Source organism: Panthera onca, chromosome F2 (assembly GCF_046562875.1).
Source record: "Panthera onca isolate mPanOnc1 chromosome F2, mPanOnc1 haplotype 2, whole genome shotgun sequence".
NCBI lineage: Eukaryota > Metazoa > Chordata > Mammalia > Carnivora > Felidae > Panthera > Panthera onca.
In genome coordinates, this window is record NC_138356.1 from 37514288 (window position 1) to 37531555 (window position 17268).

General features: G+C 38.7%; 1 protein-coding gene across 1 annotated transcript in view; it reads left to right on the forward strand.

Annotated features, from left to right (window-relative positions):
* The first annotated feature begins 1239 nt into the window (after window positions 1–1239).
* The window catches only part of DECR1 (2,4-dienoyl-CoA reductase 1), a 39554-nt gene continuing 23525 nt past the window's right edge, over window positions 1240–17268 (forward strand). Inside the window, exons 1-5 of the mRNA XM_060610868.2 lie at window positions 1240–1420; window positions 12909–13111; window positions 15452–15509; window positions 15634–15720; window positions 16921–17068. Of these exons, the coding sequence (XP_060466851.2) occupies window positions 1370–1420; window positions 12909–13111; window positions 15452–15509; window positions 15634–15720; window positions 16921–17068 (547 nt within the window). The 5' untranslated portion in view covers window positions 1240–1369. The remainder of the gene's footprint in view (window positions 1421–12908; window positions 13112–15451; window positions 15510–15633; window positions 15721–16920; window positions 17069–17268) is intronic.

The following is a 17268-nucleotide window of genomic DNA, read 5'->3' on the forward strand; positions in this document are numbered from 1 at the left end:
TACCACACTCCCACTTACATGCTAAACTGCATAATCAGACTAAAAGCAGTTACAAAAATTATAACCAATAAAACTCAGAGCTCTTAATTTACTAGCCAAGCAGCAAACCCAAATACGCAATGCTACCTATCAAAATCACTTGGCATTAGGTTGATTACCTGCTTGCTTCTGAGAGAGGTTTGTAAAAAGTTTAACCTAAACAACAGCTGCCTACAGATAAATAATGAAAAAAATGTCACAGAGGAGATCACAAATCAAACAAAAGAATTGCTCATGTCCCCGTCCGGCCCTGGAACTGTTAAAACCCTAGGGAGTTGTTTTGGAAGATGGTTTTCAACTTTCAGGGTATTCAAAACTCTCATAAGAATTATCCACCCAATTCTGGGAGGTTACTCAATCGTACCTTGCTTGGCTCCACTGGTTGTGCGGTCTGTCTCCAGTCTATACTGGTTCCTGACAACATCCCTCAGGACCTCATAACATGAGACTACTTAATCAGACTGCATGTTTGTGTTACCATATATGGGAGACAAAGGAATAAAAAATATATATATATAAAAAACTATACCACGTGGCATTCAGGACTCAGTTCTTCCTGTACGAACCCAACTGAGTGGTGCTAGCAGGAATAAAGTTGTTTTCCTGAAACAAAGGCCTCAGTGTCAGGATTCTGTGTGCAAGAATCCTGCTACAAGGTAAATACTACTACTCTGATGACGTATAATTCAGCGCCACACTAACAAGGAATTAGACCTGGGGTCGAGGGGCGCCAGGGTAGCAGCCATGAAGACACGCCCCACCCCGCCCCTACCCCTGCTGGCCCCGCCCCTACCCCGTGGACCCCGTGCCGCCGGCCCCCCACCACCCCCCCATCCCATCCGCCGGCTTGCAGCTTCCCGCTCCCGCCCACCGCGACCCCTGCCAGCCAGGTTCCGACCACTCTGGCTCCGCCCCCTTTCCCTCCTCCTCCCCCTCCTCCCCCTTCTCCCCTCCTCCTCCCCGCTCCCGTCTGCCGCGGCTTGTGCCAGCCCGGCCCCGCCCCGCCCCTCCGGCCCCGCCCCCGCCCCTCCCCCTCCTCCTTCCCGCTCCGGTCCGCCCCATCCCCGCCCCCGCTTCAGCCCGCCCCGGCCCCGCCCCAACACCGCCCGTCCTCCCGTCCTCCTCCCCTCTCCGGTCCGCCCCGCCCCCGTTTGGCCCCACCCCGGCCCCACCCCCTCCCCGCTCCGGCCCTCCCCGCCCCCGCCCCCCTCACCCCGTTCGACCCCGTTCTCCGCTCCCGCCCTCCGGGGGGTCCCTGCACTCTCCTCCTCCCCGCTGGATTCCGCCCCCAGTGCCCGGGGGCCTCCAGTCCCAATCCGGGAGGTCCAAGATGGCGACACTAGGCCGAGTCTTCCTTACTCGGGGCCTAGGTCCTCGGAGGGTAAGACGACGGAACGAAGATCCGGACCCGGCATGCGGGGAGCGAGGACGGGGGGTTCCGGGGCGCGGAGAAACGCGGGAGCAGTGGGAGCCGAGAGGCGGGGTTGGAGTTAAGAAGGGTCAAAGCCACATTTGCTATCTGAGAAAGTGTGTGAGGGTCATGCTGTGATTCGCAAAGTTTTCATGTCCCTAAGAAGTTTCAAAGTTGTGTGGAAATAGGTGGAAAGACTGGAGACATTGCACACGTTGGCCCTTTGCGGAGGGAGAGGGACTTGGTGGGAGGGGGGGTCCAGAGGGGGCATTGGCCTTATAAGAGACCTTGATTTAAGAGGAAGAGCCATTCATGTGTTGTGCAACTTAAACATTAATACAAGCATATTTACATAAAGCTTTTTATGAAAAGGGAGAAACCCCCAGCTATCTAGACTCCACTTCCCAGAGGTAAAGCTGGGAGAGAAGCACCTAAGGCTGGCTTTTACCTATATCTCCACCATGCTTTGGGAAAGACAACTTGTTTGCTGGTTTGTCAACTTATGTATATCCGTTGGACTCATAGTCCAAATAGAAAATGCGAGTGAAGGGGCGCCTGGGTGGCTCAGTCAGTTAAGTCTGACTTGGGCTCAGGTCATGATGTCAAGACTCCTGGGTTCCAGCCCGGCATTGGGCTCCACACTGACAGCAGGGAGCCTGCTTGGGATTCTTTCTCTCTCTCTCTCTCAAAATAAATAAACAGGCGCGGGGATGGGGGTGGTGGTGGTGAGGAATGCAAGTGAAGACAGAGAGGATAAGGAGAAAGGAAGATGAAAACAAAGCAATAGTGGGGGTGTGTGGGTGCCTCAGTTTGTTGTATCGGACTCTTGGTTTTGGCTCAGATCATGATCTCAGGTTTGTGAGTTTGAGCCATGGTGAGTTCGAGCTTGTCTCAGGCTGTGTACTGGCAGCTGCAAAGCCTGCTTGGGATTCTCTGTCTCCCTCTCTTAGTGTCCCTTCCTGCTCATTCTCTCTCTCAAAATAAATAAATAAACATTAAAAAAAAAAAAACAAAACCAAACAGTAGTATCCAAGACAGCCTCTTCCACAACCAAATTCAAAAATCTTAATAAATTAAACCAAAAAGTTCAATTTCCTTAGCTAGGTTGAAAAACTATTTTGCCAGTTGTGAAAAAAACCCTTTTAAATAAAATAGAATGGGCAGCCATAGTAGTTTTTTAATTTTTATTTATTTGTTTGTTTATTAAACATTAAAAAATATATGTATATATATATATATATATATATTTTTTTTTTTTTTTTTGAAAGAGCGAGCACAAGCGGGGGTGGGGCAGAGACAGAGAGGGAGACATAAAATCTGAAGGGGACTCCAGGCTGTGAGCTGTCAGTACAGAGCCTGATGCGGGGCCTGAACTCTGGAACGGTGAGATCATGACCTGAGTCGAAGTCGGATGCCCAACCGAGGGAGCCACCCAGGAGCCCCTTTAATTTTTTTTTTTTTTAAAGGAGAGACACTAGCTTCAAATGTGAACACAAGGAAATAATAGTATGCTAAATCTCTCAAGTAAGAGAACTTTTCTTTTAAAAAGTGATACTTGTTCAACACCAAAGTTTTGTTGATACTGTTTTCCTTTAAAGGTTTTGGATACAGATCGTTGTAAAAGAAGCTTGTGTTTTCTGGACTCTTCTCAAAGAACTTTCTCTTCCTACAACTCCATGAGGCAGAAAAGTCCCCAGAGATTTTTTTCCCCCCACAAATCATTAAGCCTGTAGTAATAAGGTCACACAGACTGTATCCCAGCTCTTCTGACACCCTTAGACAATGAACTCATTTAAAAAGTAATCGTAATCTGATAATTTTGAATTTCTTTTGCTTAAGAAAAATAGAAGTTTTGAGGATTGGGGCTCAGGGCCAAGAGAAGCCTGTTTTGGTGTGGTTTGTTTTCTTGGCACAAGCAGGCTTGGGCTTAAATTCCTAGGAGAAGAGACTTTACATCTATGAAGTGGGTTGTTCCAGGGAACATCAGATTTTTGTTAGCAAATACTAGTTGTTACAATTAAAACCTAATTTGAGTAGTTTTGTTACCAAGAACAAAGAGAAAAGTTTCATTTGTTGAGTTCTATTTATGAAGTGTTACATTAAATTGTTCTGTTTAACTAGTAGGCCTAAGTACAAACAATTACTGAGAACTGGCTCTGTGCCTGGCCCTGGGTTGGAAAAATTTTTTAAAAAATGACCTTTGCTCTCATGCTGATTTCAGTTCTACCCTGGAAAACATTCACATATTCAGCTGTTTATCAGGAAATGCTCATTAAGTGCCTATTAAGTGTTAGGCATTCTTTAGAGGTAGTTGGTTGAAAAGCTATGTGTATCATCATTAAGTTTCATGTATATTTTTCAAGCTAAGAGATAATCACGACTGGACATTGAAATCAGTTTTGTGGAACAAGATGAGTTTAAGAAAAATAAATTGAAATAGAATAGGAAATATCAGAATTCATCTCAGATAGTAAGGTTAAGTTTACTTTGTGAAACTTTTTTTTTTTTAATTTTACCATTCTTCCTTTTGTAGATTAATTCTTAGATTTCTAAGATGCACACTGCCAAGCTTCCTTTCTTTTTGTTAAAAAAATTTTTTTAAGTATATTTGTTAATTTTAGACAGAGAAGAGCCAGTGGGGTAGGGGTGGAGAGAGAGAGAGAGAGAAAGAGAGAATCCCAAGCAGGCTCCACACTACCAGCAAGGAGCCCAATGTGGGGCCCGAACCCACGAACCGTGAGATCATAACCTCAGCCACAATCAAGAGTCAAATGATTGAGACTGAGCCACCCAGGTGTCCCCCTTTCCTTTTGTTTTTATCGAGAGCAATAACTTTAGGATCTTTAGGATCTAACTCTTGCTACTGCCTGAAAGAACTGTGGCACTCATTTCCTCACCTTTTTTAGGTCTTTGCTCAAATTCACCTCAGTGAGATCTCCACCCCTATTCTATGCCTTATTTTTTCCCATAGTATGTATTAGCTTATAATATATTATATATATTATTTAATTTACTTGTCCTCCTCCCTCCAAAAATAATCTCTCAAGGTAGAGTATTGTACTGTTTTTGTTCACTGCTGTGTTACCATTTCCTAGAACAGTGCCTAGGGCATAGGAGATGCTCCATAAAAACTTGCTAAAAATAAGTATATGAGTTAAATCTATACCAGCTCATAACATCATGTTTATCTCTAATATATTTTGTTATATAAAAATTCCCATATCAAAAACCTTTTGAAGAGTCAGGGTTCTATTTTTTGTCCCCCCAAAAGATAGCCGGGATGTGTGGGTGGCTAACTTGGTTAAGCGTCTGACTCTTGATTTTGGCTCAGGTCATGATATCACTGTTGTAAGATGAAACCCCATGTTGGGCTCTGTGCTGGGGTTGGAGCCTGCATAAGATTTTTTTCTCTCTCTCTCCCTCTGCCCCTTCCCTGCTTGTGCACTGGAACTTTCTCTCTCAAAAGAAAGAAGGAAAGAAAAGAAAGAAAACAGAGAAAGAGAGAAAGAAAGAAAGAAAAGAAAAGAAAGAAAAAAGAAAGAAAGAACAAAAGAAAGAAAGAAAGAAAGAAAGAAAGAAAGTCAGGTAGTCATGTTAGTTTTGGCTAATGTGATGGGGATCAGTGAGATTACTCAATGAGGGGTTAGCCAGAGTGAAGATCCCAGTTGAAAATATCAAATTGCCGGCTCATTTATCTCCTTGATTTCATCTCCCTTTATTGTGTGGTATTGGTGAAGCATCTGTTTGGTCCACATCTAACTGCCAACAGGTAAGAACTGTAATAAAAATGGGAAGCACACCCTGGAGCACACAGCAGCTACTTTTTCAAGGACTCATGTTCATTGCTATGAGATGTATCGTTACTTAAAAATGTAATTTCTGTCTTGCTACTGGCAACAACTACATAATTCAGCCTAGCCACTGCAGCTAGGAGTCAAGCTAACTTTCTTTTATATTTGCTCAGCCTTACTTTCAAGTTGCTGTGGCAACGAGATCTGTGTTCTGCAGTTGCTTAGAAGAGCCTCTGTGCAGTGCTCTGCTTTCAGTTAAGGAGAAGGAGAGGTACTCAAGCAATCCACACACGCACAGAGCTCGAGAGTAGCATGGCCTGTGGCAAGCCATGGGTATGGGTAGAGTTTGGGTTCTTCAATTCTTTTATGGTTTGTAGGGTTGGTTTTGGATTAGTGGGTGGGACAATTCTTCATTCTGCAGGACTGTTTGTACAGGAGCATCAAGTAGAGCTTCCTGCCCAGCCTCCTCTTGTATTTCCAGATGTTTCTGGCTAAGAGCCATGTCCACTGTGCTTAAGTGGCAGTGGTCTGGACATTGAAAATAATGCAGGCAAGGCACAGATACGTGCCTTCTAGCAACTGGACAGAATAGACTGGGAAGTAGATAGTGGAGGTTTAACTGTCTGCACAGACTATTGAGTTGTGTTGGGAATGCAGAATTATGCATTTTTCAAAGTCATCCTTTGAAAAATAAGATTGTCAGGTCTTTACCAAGCTGACATCTTAATGTGACAGTCAAGGCCCAGTCTGCAGAGCTCTTTTCCTGTGAATTTGGGTCAGGATCAATTTGTTTTTAAAAAAATATTCATGTTGACCTAAATCAGCAGTACCTCATGTTGTACTTAGAAAATCCCCCCCCCAAAAAAAAAAAATTAGGGTGATGTTTCATTGTCTTTATAACTCACACTTCAGTGTGGAATATACAGTACACTTTATTAAAAATATTTTTTTCATGTTTTTTTTATTTTGAGAGAGGGAGAGAGCATGAGTAAGGGATGGGGCAGACAGAGAGGGAAAGAGAGAGTCCCAAGCAGGCTCCGTGCTGTCAGCGCAGAGCCCGATGCAGGAACTGTGAGATCATGACCTGAGACGAAATCGAGAGTCGGACACTTAACTATTTACACTTTAAATAGCACTGATCGTGTGCCAGTGTTCTTCTTACTGACACTTTGTTTTCCTCTATACCCTTTTTATATTGTGTCCTTGCACATATGATCTGATACTGTGTTAACTATTTCTAATCAAAAATTAATTTATGAGCATACCAGACACTCAACAGTACAAAAGGATACAATGACCGTACAAACAGTCCCTCTCCAAGAGATTGATGCTATGAATAGTTTCTGTGGATCCTTCCAACAATTTTTGTTTATGTATCAACATATATATGGAGATATTTTCATTAAAAGAAACCACACAAATGAGAGCATTTTATATATATTTCCCTACCTTGGATTTTTCCCTTAACACATGATGCCTCACGTTGTTGGTACTCAATAAATTTGTTGAGTGATTGAATAACAACATATTGTTATTAGAATAGAATATATTCTAATAAAAGATACACAGTATTGTGTTATATGGATGTGCCCTAATTAATTGAGCATCCCTTTGGAAATGCAGATAGATTGTTTTTGGTCTTTTTTGATTGCAAACAATGCTTTAGTAAATATGTTTGTTTGGCTCATCTGAGTGCCCTGTATTTCTGAGTCCCTAAGAGTGAATTTTGAGATATGCTTGTCAATTTTTGCAAAAAGCCACCTGATGTTTTTATAGGAATCGCATTGAATCTATAGATCAATTTGGGGAGTACTGCCATCTTAACAAAATTAAGTTTTTCAATCCATGAACACAGGATGTCTTTTTTATTTATTTAGGTCCTCTTTAATTTCTTAATGGTGTATAAAGTTTTTAATTTATAAATCTTGTACTTTTATTAAATTTATTAGTAAGTGTTTTATTCTTTTTGATGTGATTGTAAATAGAATTGTTAAGTTCATTTTGATCTTAGTGCCTTTCTTTGAACATAGCTTCTTCCTCCCACCCAAAAGAGTGAGTTTATCTGTTGGATTAATTCCTAAATGTTGAGTTGCTGGGTCAAAGGATATGTGTAGTTTAGTCAACATTTTGATATGTGTTGCCAAATTGGCCTCCAAAGAAGTTGGCCCAATTCATTTCAACAGATTGTAAGAGTGACTTTAATCAGATATTTTTTAGTATTCCCAATCTTTTGTGAGAAAAATGATACCTTCTTTGTCTAATTACATCACTTGGTTGAAAGTATGGTTGTATATATTTTTTGCGTGTGGGCTATCTTTTAAGGTCTTTGCCCAGTTTTTCTATTTGCAAATGATCTGTTCATACTCATACATCAATAGATTTGGATTAATATTTAACGTGGCATAATTTAGAGTCTTTGGAAGTGACTATTTCAACTTCATGAAACACGCGGCAGAGACCTGGGTTGTATCCATAGCTGCATAAGATTCTACTTGTCTTCTCTCATGTACTTTGGATGGCATCGGACCCTGGCTGATCAGCATTACAGAAAATAAAACAAGCATTTACTGAATGCCCAACTGGTGTTAGAAATCCTGTTATAAAGGGGAGGCTGGCTGGCTCAGTTGGTTAAGTGTCTGACTCTTGGTTTCAGCTCTGGACATGATCTCATGGTTCCTGAGATGGAGCCCTGCATCAAGTAAGGCTCTGCCCTGCTTGGGATTGTCTTTGCCCCTCTCCCCTCACTCTCTCCCTCTCTCTCCCTCTCTCTCTCCCTCTCTCTCTCTCTCTCACTGCCCCTCTCCTGCTGATGCCCTCCCTTTCTCTCTCTCTCTCTCTCTCTCTCTCTCTCTCAAATAAACTTAAAAAAAATTATTCCTTAAAAAAACAAGACACCCTATTATAGTTATGAATGGAGACTGTTCTGTCTTCCTGGGTGCTCACAGTCTGGTGCGGAAGGCTAAGAAAGACTAAGATCCTGATGGAGGGAGGGATTCATTTGGCCCATTTTTAACAGACACACATGTTTAAAAGTGTCAACAGTTCTTGACACTTTGGCTTGGTTTTGAAGGCTGATTGAGAAAGAAAGTAGCTAGTTTAGGCAAGTGAGAAATCAGCAAAGACCAAGCAAAGACCGGAAGGTGAAAGTTCTTGGTAAGTTTCAGGAATGCTGAGGGCTTGGTGAGCATAGAATAAACCTCTAAGTGGTGAAACTGATAAGTAGGGCTAGGAAGGTAGGTTGAGGCTGTATTGTCCAGCTTGAATGCCAGTAAAGAGTTTAATTTTTCTATTTTCAAGTCTAGAGGACATCTGTACTTTTGAGGTATGCGATTTTAATGTGGGAGCCCTGTCAATTAGTAATGGTGACAATGATAGTGAGATAACTAACCTAAGAGCTATTTAAGTATGACCTTTAGCCCACAACTTCTGTGTGAGTGTCTGTTATTACAGGATTTTTACAGATTTGGAACTGGATTTTCTTAATAGTATACCTCGATCATTAAACAATTACTTTTACAGAAAATTGTTTTATATGAAACTTCAGAAACTTTTCTGTGGTACAAACAAGAACAAGAAAAAAGAAAAACCATTTTCCCCTTTTCTATTTTGTATTAGTTTCTTGGGTTTTATCTAGATTAGGAGTCATGCACTCAAATGCCTCAAGTTCTGAGAGGCTCTATAAATGACAGTGATTGCCCACTGAAAAGAGTTTACTTTGCCTGTGTGAGTGAGGATTGGGCAGAGCTTAGGTCTTGTCTCAAGTGGGCATTAACTCGGCCTTATTGGAAGCTGAACCTCAGTGTCAGTAGAGCTTCTGATTTTTATCTGAATTCACTCAGTATCTAAATATTGGCTCAAAAGTTTTAAGACATTGGGGGTGCCTGGGTGGCTCAGTTGGTTAAGTGTCCAACTTCAGCTCAGGTCATGATCTCAATGGTTCATGAGTTTGAACCCCATGTAGGGCTGTATGCTGACAGCTCAGAACCTGGAGCCCGCTTTGCTTTGGATTCTGTCTCCCTCTCTCTGCCCCTCCCCCACTCACACTCTATCTCTCTCTCTCTCTCTTAAAAAATAAATGAACTTAAAAATTATTTTAAAACATTGGGCAGGCCTAATAAAACATCTGGCCTAGGATCACCAATCTGCCTTTATTGTAGGTGCTTATTCTATACATTTGAGACTAGCCAAAATACTTAGGTAATTTAAGAATAAATCTCATTGCTATACAGTCCTCATCCTCCAGGGAGAAGACAGTCAAGACTCTTAAAGAATTGCCATTCTGAGGATTAAAAGTACAATCACTTTTCATGAGTTTAGATGGTATTGTTTAGGACCACATGAAGGAGATAGATATTGTTTATATGATGTGGAGGAGTCGTGCATATGGAGGCAGATGATAACTGATTTTCTTTTTCTGGGAGATTGTAGAACTTCTAGTTCTAAAAGTGAATTTGTTTGCCAAAATGGAAGATGAGAGAGGGTTGTAAGAATTTTAGGTTTTAAAGATATCCAGAGAACTCAATCTTGATATGCAAGGTATTATTTCTATTTTCAAAAGACAACTGATTTCTAGAAAAAGCACAGAGCAAGATTTGAAAACTTAAAAGTCTATTTTGAATCTACTTTTTATGACTCAAAAAGAAATGGCAAGGGCACCTGGGTGGCTCAGTCGGATAAGCATCCGACTTCGGCTCAGGTCATGATGGCACGGTTTATGAGTTTGAGCCTGGCATCGAGCTCTTTGTGGATAGCTCGGAGCCTGGAGCCTGCTTCAGATTCTGTTTCCCTTTCTCTCTGCCCCTGCCCCCCCCCCCCCACTCTGTCTCTCAAAAATAAATAAATAGTAAAACAATTTAAAAAAAAACAAAAAGAAATAGCCAAAATGCTATTTCAGGTTACTCAGAATTCTTTGTAGAAATAGGAGACCGAATACAACAAGATTCTATGAGGTCTGTTCACCTCATGTCTTAATGTTGAAATGAACAAGTTGTTTGTAGACAAATAGATGGCTTGAATTTAATATTCAACAGCATATATGCTATGAATTATTAGAAGGTAATGTGAATTAAAATAGCATATCAATTTCTTCACTTTTGGTTTGGTGGGAAAGATCAGTGTTGATTAGATCAAATAAAATACAACAGGTAAGCCTGTGCTAAGTAGTAACCTAATATGTTATAGACACTTATTAGGAACTGTTAATCAAACTGATTATTTTTACCTGTATATTCTTCTACCATTTGGGAGGTTGAGACAATGTTTTAGGATAAGTAAAAAAAGTTTATGTGCAAATATTTTGCATAATTTATCTTTTGTAAAGCACCACATCGCATTCCCTGTACAAAGCAACACTAAATAAATAAAAATTCATTTTAGAGCCTTTGGAAAATTGGAACACAGTTTTTTCATCATTAGTGAGTAATGACAGACTCCCTAAGCTACTTGTGCAAATTTCCTGTTCTATCATCTTAATGTAATATTCTCGGAGGCGGTGGCAGCCTTAGGTAAAACTGCTATTTATGTAGAGAAAGATTATTGTAGGTTGCTTGGATTATTCTGCTTTGGCAGAGGATACAAAAAGAAAATGCTTTGTCAACCTGAAGCCAAAGGATGTACAATGACCAGCCTGGAGCATAATCAGATTTACAAATTTATCTTCACCAATTATTTTATACATGCTTTCAGATTTTGTCTTTCAGTAACATGTTTTTCCTGATTGTAAAAGCAAGTCATACATATTGAAAAGATAAAAATGCTAAAACCCAACAAAAGGCAAAAATAATCATCCATAATCTCATCACCTAGAGATAGTAATTGTGTAAGGAAGATATGGGTGGACTCTGAAGTCAGACACATCTTGGATTTGAATCAAGTCTTTTCTACTTATTATTTGTCTTTAAAAGTTAGTTACTGGGGCACCTGGGTGGCTCAGTCGGTTGAGCATCCGACTTCGGCTCAGGTCATGATCTCGTGGTCCGTGAGTTTGAGCCCTGCGTCGGGGTCTGTGCTGACAGCTCGGAGCCTGGAGCCTGCTTCGGATTCTTTGTCTCCCTCTCTTTCTGTCCCTCCCCTGCTCATGCTCTGTCTCTCTCTGTCTCAAAAATAAATAAAACATTAAAAAAAATTAAAAAAAAAGTTTTTTACTTGATCTTCCTGTGTTTCACCTTTTTCATCTATAAACTGAGGATAGCAATAGAATTTACCTTATAGGATTGTTGAGAGATAATGCATTTAAAGTCTTTAGTAGACCTTGGCACATGATTAATCGTGAATCTACTACTTACTGTTATTTCATTAGTCTTTTTCCCAAGCATATATTTTTGTTTACAGTTAACATATCGTATACTTCTTTTTTCACGTAACATCATATCATAAGCATTTTCTTGTGTAATTTCCAGTTGATAAACAGCCTTATCCTAAATCATTGACCACATTTCCAATTATTTCCTTAGGAGAAATTTCTAGATACCCGAGACCAACTGATAGCAGCTCACTTAGCTTATAGGAATATTCTAGCAGGAAATGATACATTTTGGAGTTGTAGTCTTGCAACCATGACCTGATGGGGAACATCACATGCCTTTTTGGTGTGATCATTAAGCTCTGTAGAGTTCAGTGAGTAGAGAGAGGAAATATACAAGGTAATGATGAGGGAGGGCTTTGGAGCCTATCAGACCACATTTGAATCTTGGTTCTGGGACTTGGGCAATATATTTAAAATATATTTAACATAACTGTCCCCCCCCCCCCCCCCCCCCCACACACACACACACACCTCCACAGCACAGTGAGGTTAAAATAATACCTGTTTCATGGGCTGGTGAAGATATCGAGTCTTGACACATGATAAGCACTTAATGAAATTAACTCCTTATTGTTATTATGTTCAACACTTAAAGTTTGTTTTTATAATTAAATGTGAGAAAATGGCAGTGATTTTCACAAGTAATGTGAGAATGTAAGTTGTAAGGCATAAGATAGGGCAATGCAAATGTTTTCAGTGTAAAATGTTTTAATTTTTTCCCTATTTTAAATATAACAAATAATTATCTGTTCTAAATTTATTATCCAGAAGACAACATGGGATGAGATATTTGATTTAATAAACTTATAAGGACTTGTAATAATTTTCTTCAGTGATTCAAAGATGGAATGTGATTTTTATCCAAGTTATTCTTATTGAAAGATGAATATGCTTTATGTCAGTTCTTTTTATATAAATTTAAGCAAAACCCCTGTAAATAATAATGCTAGCATTTATACAACATTTAGTATATGCTAAACAATGTTCTAGGTATTTTACTTATGTTAATTCATGTAATGCTTACAATGTCTCAAGAGTAAGGTTCTTTTATTGTCTTCATTTATGGAAGAAACTGAGGCACAAAGAGGTTAAATCACTTGCTGAAGTTTATACAACTAAAGAGAAAATATGTCCTATGTGGTCTTTGTCCAAAGCCCATGCTTTTACCCATTCCACTGTGTTACTTAACATTCCAGTGGGGAAAAAAGTAATAATTGGTTAAATACAATACCAGTACGTTTACAGTGAGTTTGTTAATCCAAGAATTTGATTAATAGTGAGTTCAAGAGTAAGTTTTTTGAAATTCATCTATTTTGTGGAAATGCACGTGTGAAAATTTCAATTAATCTTTTTTCCCTTTCAGTTTTTCAGTTATGGAACAAAAATATTGTATCAAAACCTTGAAGCGTTTCAGTCTAAATTCTTCCCGCCCCTTCAAAAACCGATGCTACCACCTAATAGTTTTCAAGGAAAAGTGGCGTTTATTACCGGGGGAGGTACTGGCCTTGGTAAAGGAATGACAGCTCTTCTGTCCAGTCTAGGTGCTCAGTGTGTGATAGCCAGCCGGTAAGTCACGCTCACCAGTTGCCTGGCAAGAGTCTAGTATAAAACATTTCTGTGCCACAGTATTGAAAACACTATATGCCAGAGTTTTTTGATTTTCATCATAATTTTCTGTGAATATCCTTTAGATTATTTAAGTAAATCTCCTTGGAAAAATCAGTTATACTTGTAATGATAGAAATGCAGATGGGATCCTGATTTGCATTGGTTCAGTTTAGGATTTTTCGACTTTACAATGGTGTGAAAGTAATACACAGTCAGTAGAAACTGTGCTTGAAGTTTTGAATTTGGAACCTTTCCCAGGCTAATAATATGTGACGAGATACTCTGATGATGCTGGCAATGAATTGTAGTTCTCAGTCAGCCACTCAGTCATGAGGGTAAATAACCGATACACTTCCGACCATCTTGTGCCCAGATAAACCTTCTGTTTTTCACTTTCAGTACAGTATTCAGTAAGTTTCTGTGAGATATTCAACACTTTATGATAAAACAGGCTTTGCATCAGGTGATTTTGCCTAACTATAGGCTAATGCGTTTAAGGTAGGCTAGGTTAAGCTATGGTGTGCAGTAGGTTAGGTGTATTAAATGCATTTTCAACTTAGGGTGTTTTGAATTTATGGTGGGTTTATTGGGTGTAACCACATCATTAACTTGAGGAAGATCAGTAATGATTGATAATGGATAAGTTAAAAACTACTGTATTGAGGCTGCTTTTTTTTTTTTCAGTGAGAGTGATGATAGTTACTGCTTCAAAGGCTAGTTAGCCTTGTACCTGGGTAATGGATATAATTCTTCCATTTTCTATAAGATGGGTAGATATTTCAAAACATCTCTTGTGATAAATGTGGGAAGGATAAGGCCATGTAGATGGAATTTCTTATTTAGGCCCTGTAACTATGTGACTATTTTTAGGATTCTATGCCTATGTAAGTGTAGAACTTTAAAGACTGGTCAAAAAATCGACACCTTCTTCCTATTTTGAATAGTGTAAAATTTTTAGATAGGCTGAATAATAATCTGAATGACAAGTCACGATGTAATTTACAAAGGGCCAAAGGAATTTCTTTCAGATGTTTCCTTTAATGCAAATTGGCCAGAACATTTTTTTATATTGTAACATTTTTGCAAGTATTAAAATCTTATTTTCTTTGTAACACTACATAATTTATGCTTATGGTTTATTTTTCATGTTTCTTTCGAGAGTATGAAACTAAATGCATATAATGCTTTTATATCCATAAATTTGGTCTAAAATCTACTAACATAAATTTTATACATAACAGATTTCATAGAGTATAATATAAGCTTACATTATATCATAAATGTATTTTCTTTCTAAAGCAGGCTTGGGCAAGGGAACAGAAATTATTGTAATTAAGAAAATTTATTTACTTATTTTTTTTCATGTTTTAAGTTTTTATTTAAATTTTAGTTAACATAGTATAATATTGGTTTCAAGAGTAGAATTTAATGAATCACTAAATATAACTTACATATAACACCATCATGTCATAATCACTTACATATAACACCAATGCTCATCACGAGGGCCCTTCTTAATATCCATCACCCAGCTAGCCCATCCCCCTGCCCACCTCCCCTCCAACAACCCTCTATTGGTTCTCTATTATTGTTAAGAGTCTTTTATTTGCCTCCCTCTTTTTTTAACCCCCATTCTCTGTGTTTATCTGTTTGGGTTTTTAAATTTCACACATGAGTGATATCACGTGGTATTTGTCTTTCTCTGATTCACTTATTTCACTTAGCATAATTTTCTCCAGCTCTATCCACATTGTTGCAGATGGCAAGATTTCATTCTTTTTGATACCTGGGTAATATTCCATTGTCCATTTTGTGTGTGTGTACACACACACACACACACACACACACACGCACATATACACACACACAGACCGCATCTTCCGTATCCATTCATTAGTCGGTGGACATTTGACATTTGGGCTCTTTCCATAATTTGGCTACTGTTGATAATGCTGCTATAAATGTTAGGGTGCATGTACCCCTTTGAATCAGCATTTTTGTATTAAGGAAATAATTTTAAACTATGAGTAGATATAAAGCAACTAGTTTAAAAGTAAATAATTCAATAATTGAGTATCAAGTATACAAAAATTATACTAAATTAACTTGTGGAAAGTAAATTCATTCAAACTGATTTGTTTATAGATACAGCTTTTGTATTTTGTCAAAAATGCATGTGTTTAAGCTATAGATTCTCTCTGTTTTTAATTTATGGAATTCAGTTTATGGAATTAAAAAGAAAAATATAATATGAAGTCATTTCAGAATTCATGCAAAGTACCATATTTTTATTTCTAGAAAGATCGATGTTTTGAAAGATACGGCAGAACAAATTTCTTCTCAGACTGGAAATAAGGTACATTAAAAAGAGTTATTTAATTCAGATTTACAAATAAAACATGCTTAAGTAACTTTTTCATGTGTTTGGTTTAAAAAGTCTGGAAATTGTTGGATTTCTTTTTCTCTGTGTTATTTTTCAGGTTCATGCAGTTCGGTGTGATGTGAGGGATCCTGAAATGGTGCAAAACACTGTGTCAGAACTGATCAAAGTTGCGGGACATCCTGATGTAAGTTCAGTGCTGATGAGGCCAGAACAGGATGTTGATAACACCCACAAGAGTACTAAGGATGCACTCAGGAAATAAAATATGTGACGTGAGCAAGTGCTGTGTTGAGCTATTTTCTTTCTTTCTTTTTTTTTTTTTTTTAACATTTATTTATTTTTGAGACAGAGAGAGACACAGCATGAACGGGGGAGGGGCAGAGAGAGAGGGAGACACAGAATCAGAAGCAGGCTCCAGGCTCTGAGCCATCAGCCCAGAGCCCGATGCGGGGCTTGAACTCGCGGACCGCGAGATCGTGACCTGAGCTGAAGTCGGACGCTTAACCGACTGAGCCACCCAGGCGCCCCAGAGAAGCTATTTTCTTTCTTAAGGGAAGGGCCAGCTCTGCTCAGAGCAGGGAACAGTTTAGGTGAACTGCTATACCATTTCCTTTCAGAAATACTTAAAAAATGCATTTACAGTCATATAGAACAAACTTGATTTCACTTTATTTAATAAGATTATGAAATAAGAGCAATTATCCAACAATACAATATCTAGTTTAAATGATTCGTGCTCTTTGCTTTTCCTAATAACTTTTGATTATCTCCATCAGTAGAGGAGAATAATACAAGTAAAGAAATCAATAAAATACTCCAGCTTTTTCCTTTTAAGACCCGAGTTGTGTATGAGTATTTAGTTGTTGTTTGGTTCACATATGGGAAAGAAGCAATTTCCTCCAGTAGTCTCAGAAAGCGCTCTTCTGAGTTAAAGATATTTTCAGACAGGCCAGTAATATTGAGTCTGCTAATAGAGCTAGGTAGAATCTTTACTGATAGTGAAGAAACATGTTATCAAGCAAGAATTTCATTGGGTAAAGTAAGCCAAAATGTCACCAGAAATTAAAAGGCATTTTGAGATTCCTTGACATACAGTGTAGATAAGTGGTAGACATGCTTAATCTGTATTTGTTTTCTTAATGATAGATTCTACCCTAATTTTGAGACAGGGAATAGGATTCTGAAATGTGGTAAATAACACAGGGGATTTTTACAGGCTCAAAAAAAGTAAAACTGAACCAAATCTTGTGGTTTTATTTCATAGCAGACTATCAATTTTACCTTAATGGTATTTGGATTAATATGTTTTAGAAGTAAAAACTCTGGAGGGAAAATGTTCTTCCTTATCTAAAAATTTCTATAACTTGCCTTATTGCTTTATTAGGTTGTGATAAACAATGCAGCAGGGAATTTTATTTCTCCCACTGAAAGACTCTCTCCTAATGCTTGGAAGACCATAACTGACATAGTTCTGAATGGTACTGCCTATGTGACTCTAGAAATTGGAAAGCAACTAATTAAAGCACAGAAAGGTATGTTTATTAATTCTTCATATATTGATTGAGTCCCTACTGCACACAGGTTCTGTGATAAGTCCTGGGATATTTACAGAAGTCAATAAGACATTGTTGGTATCTGTGCAACTCATAGGCTAATGGAGCAGAAAGATACCTAAATAATTACTGTATGTTATGATATGAGCTGTAATAAATATACATTTCATGTATGTTGG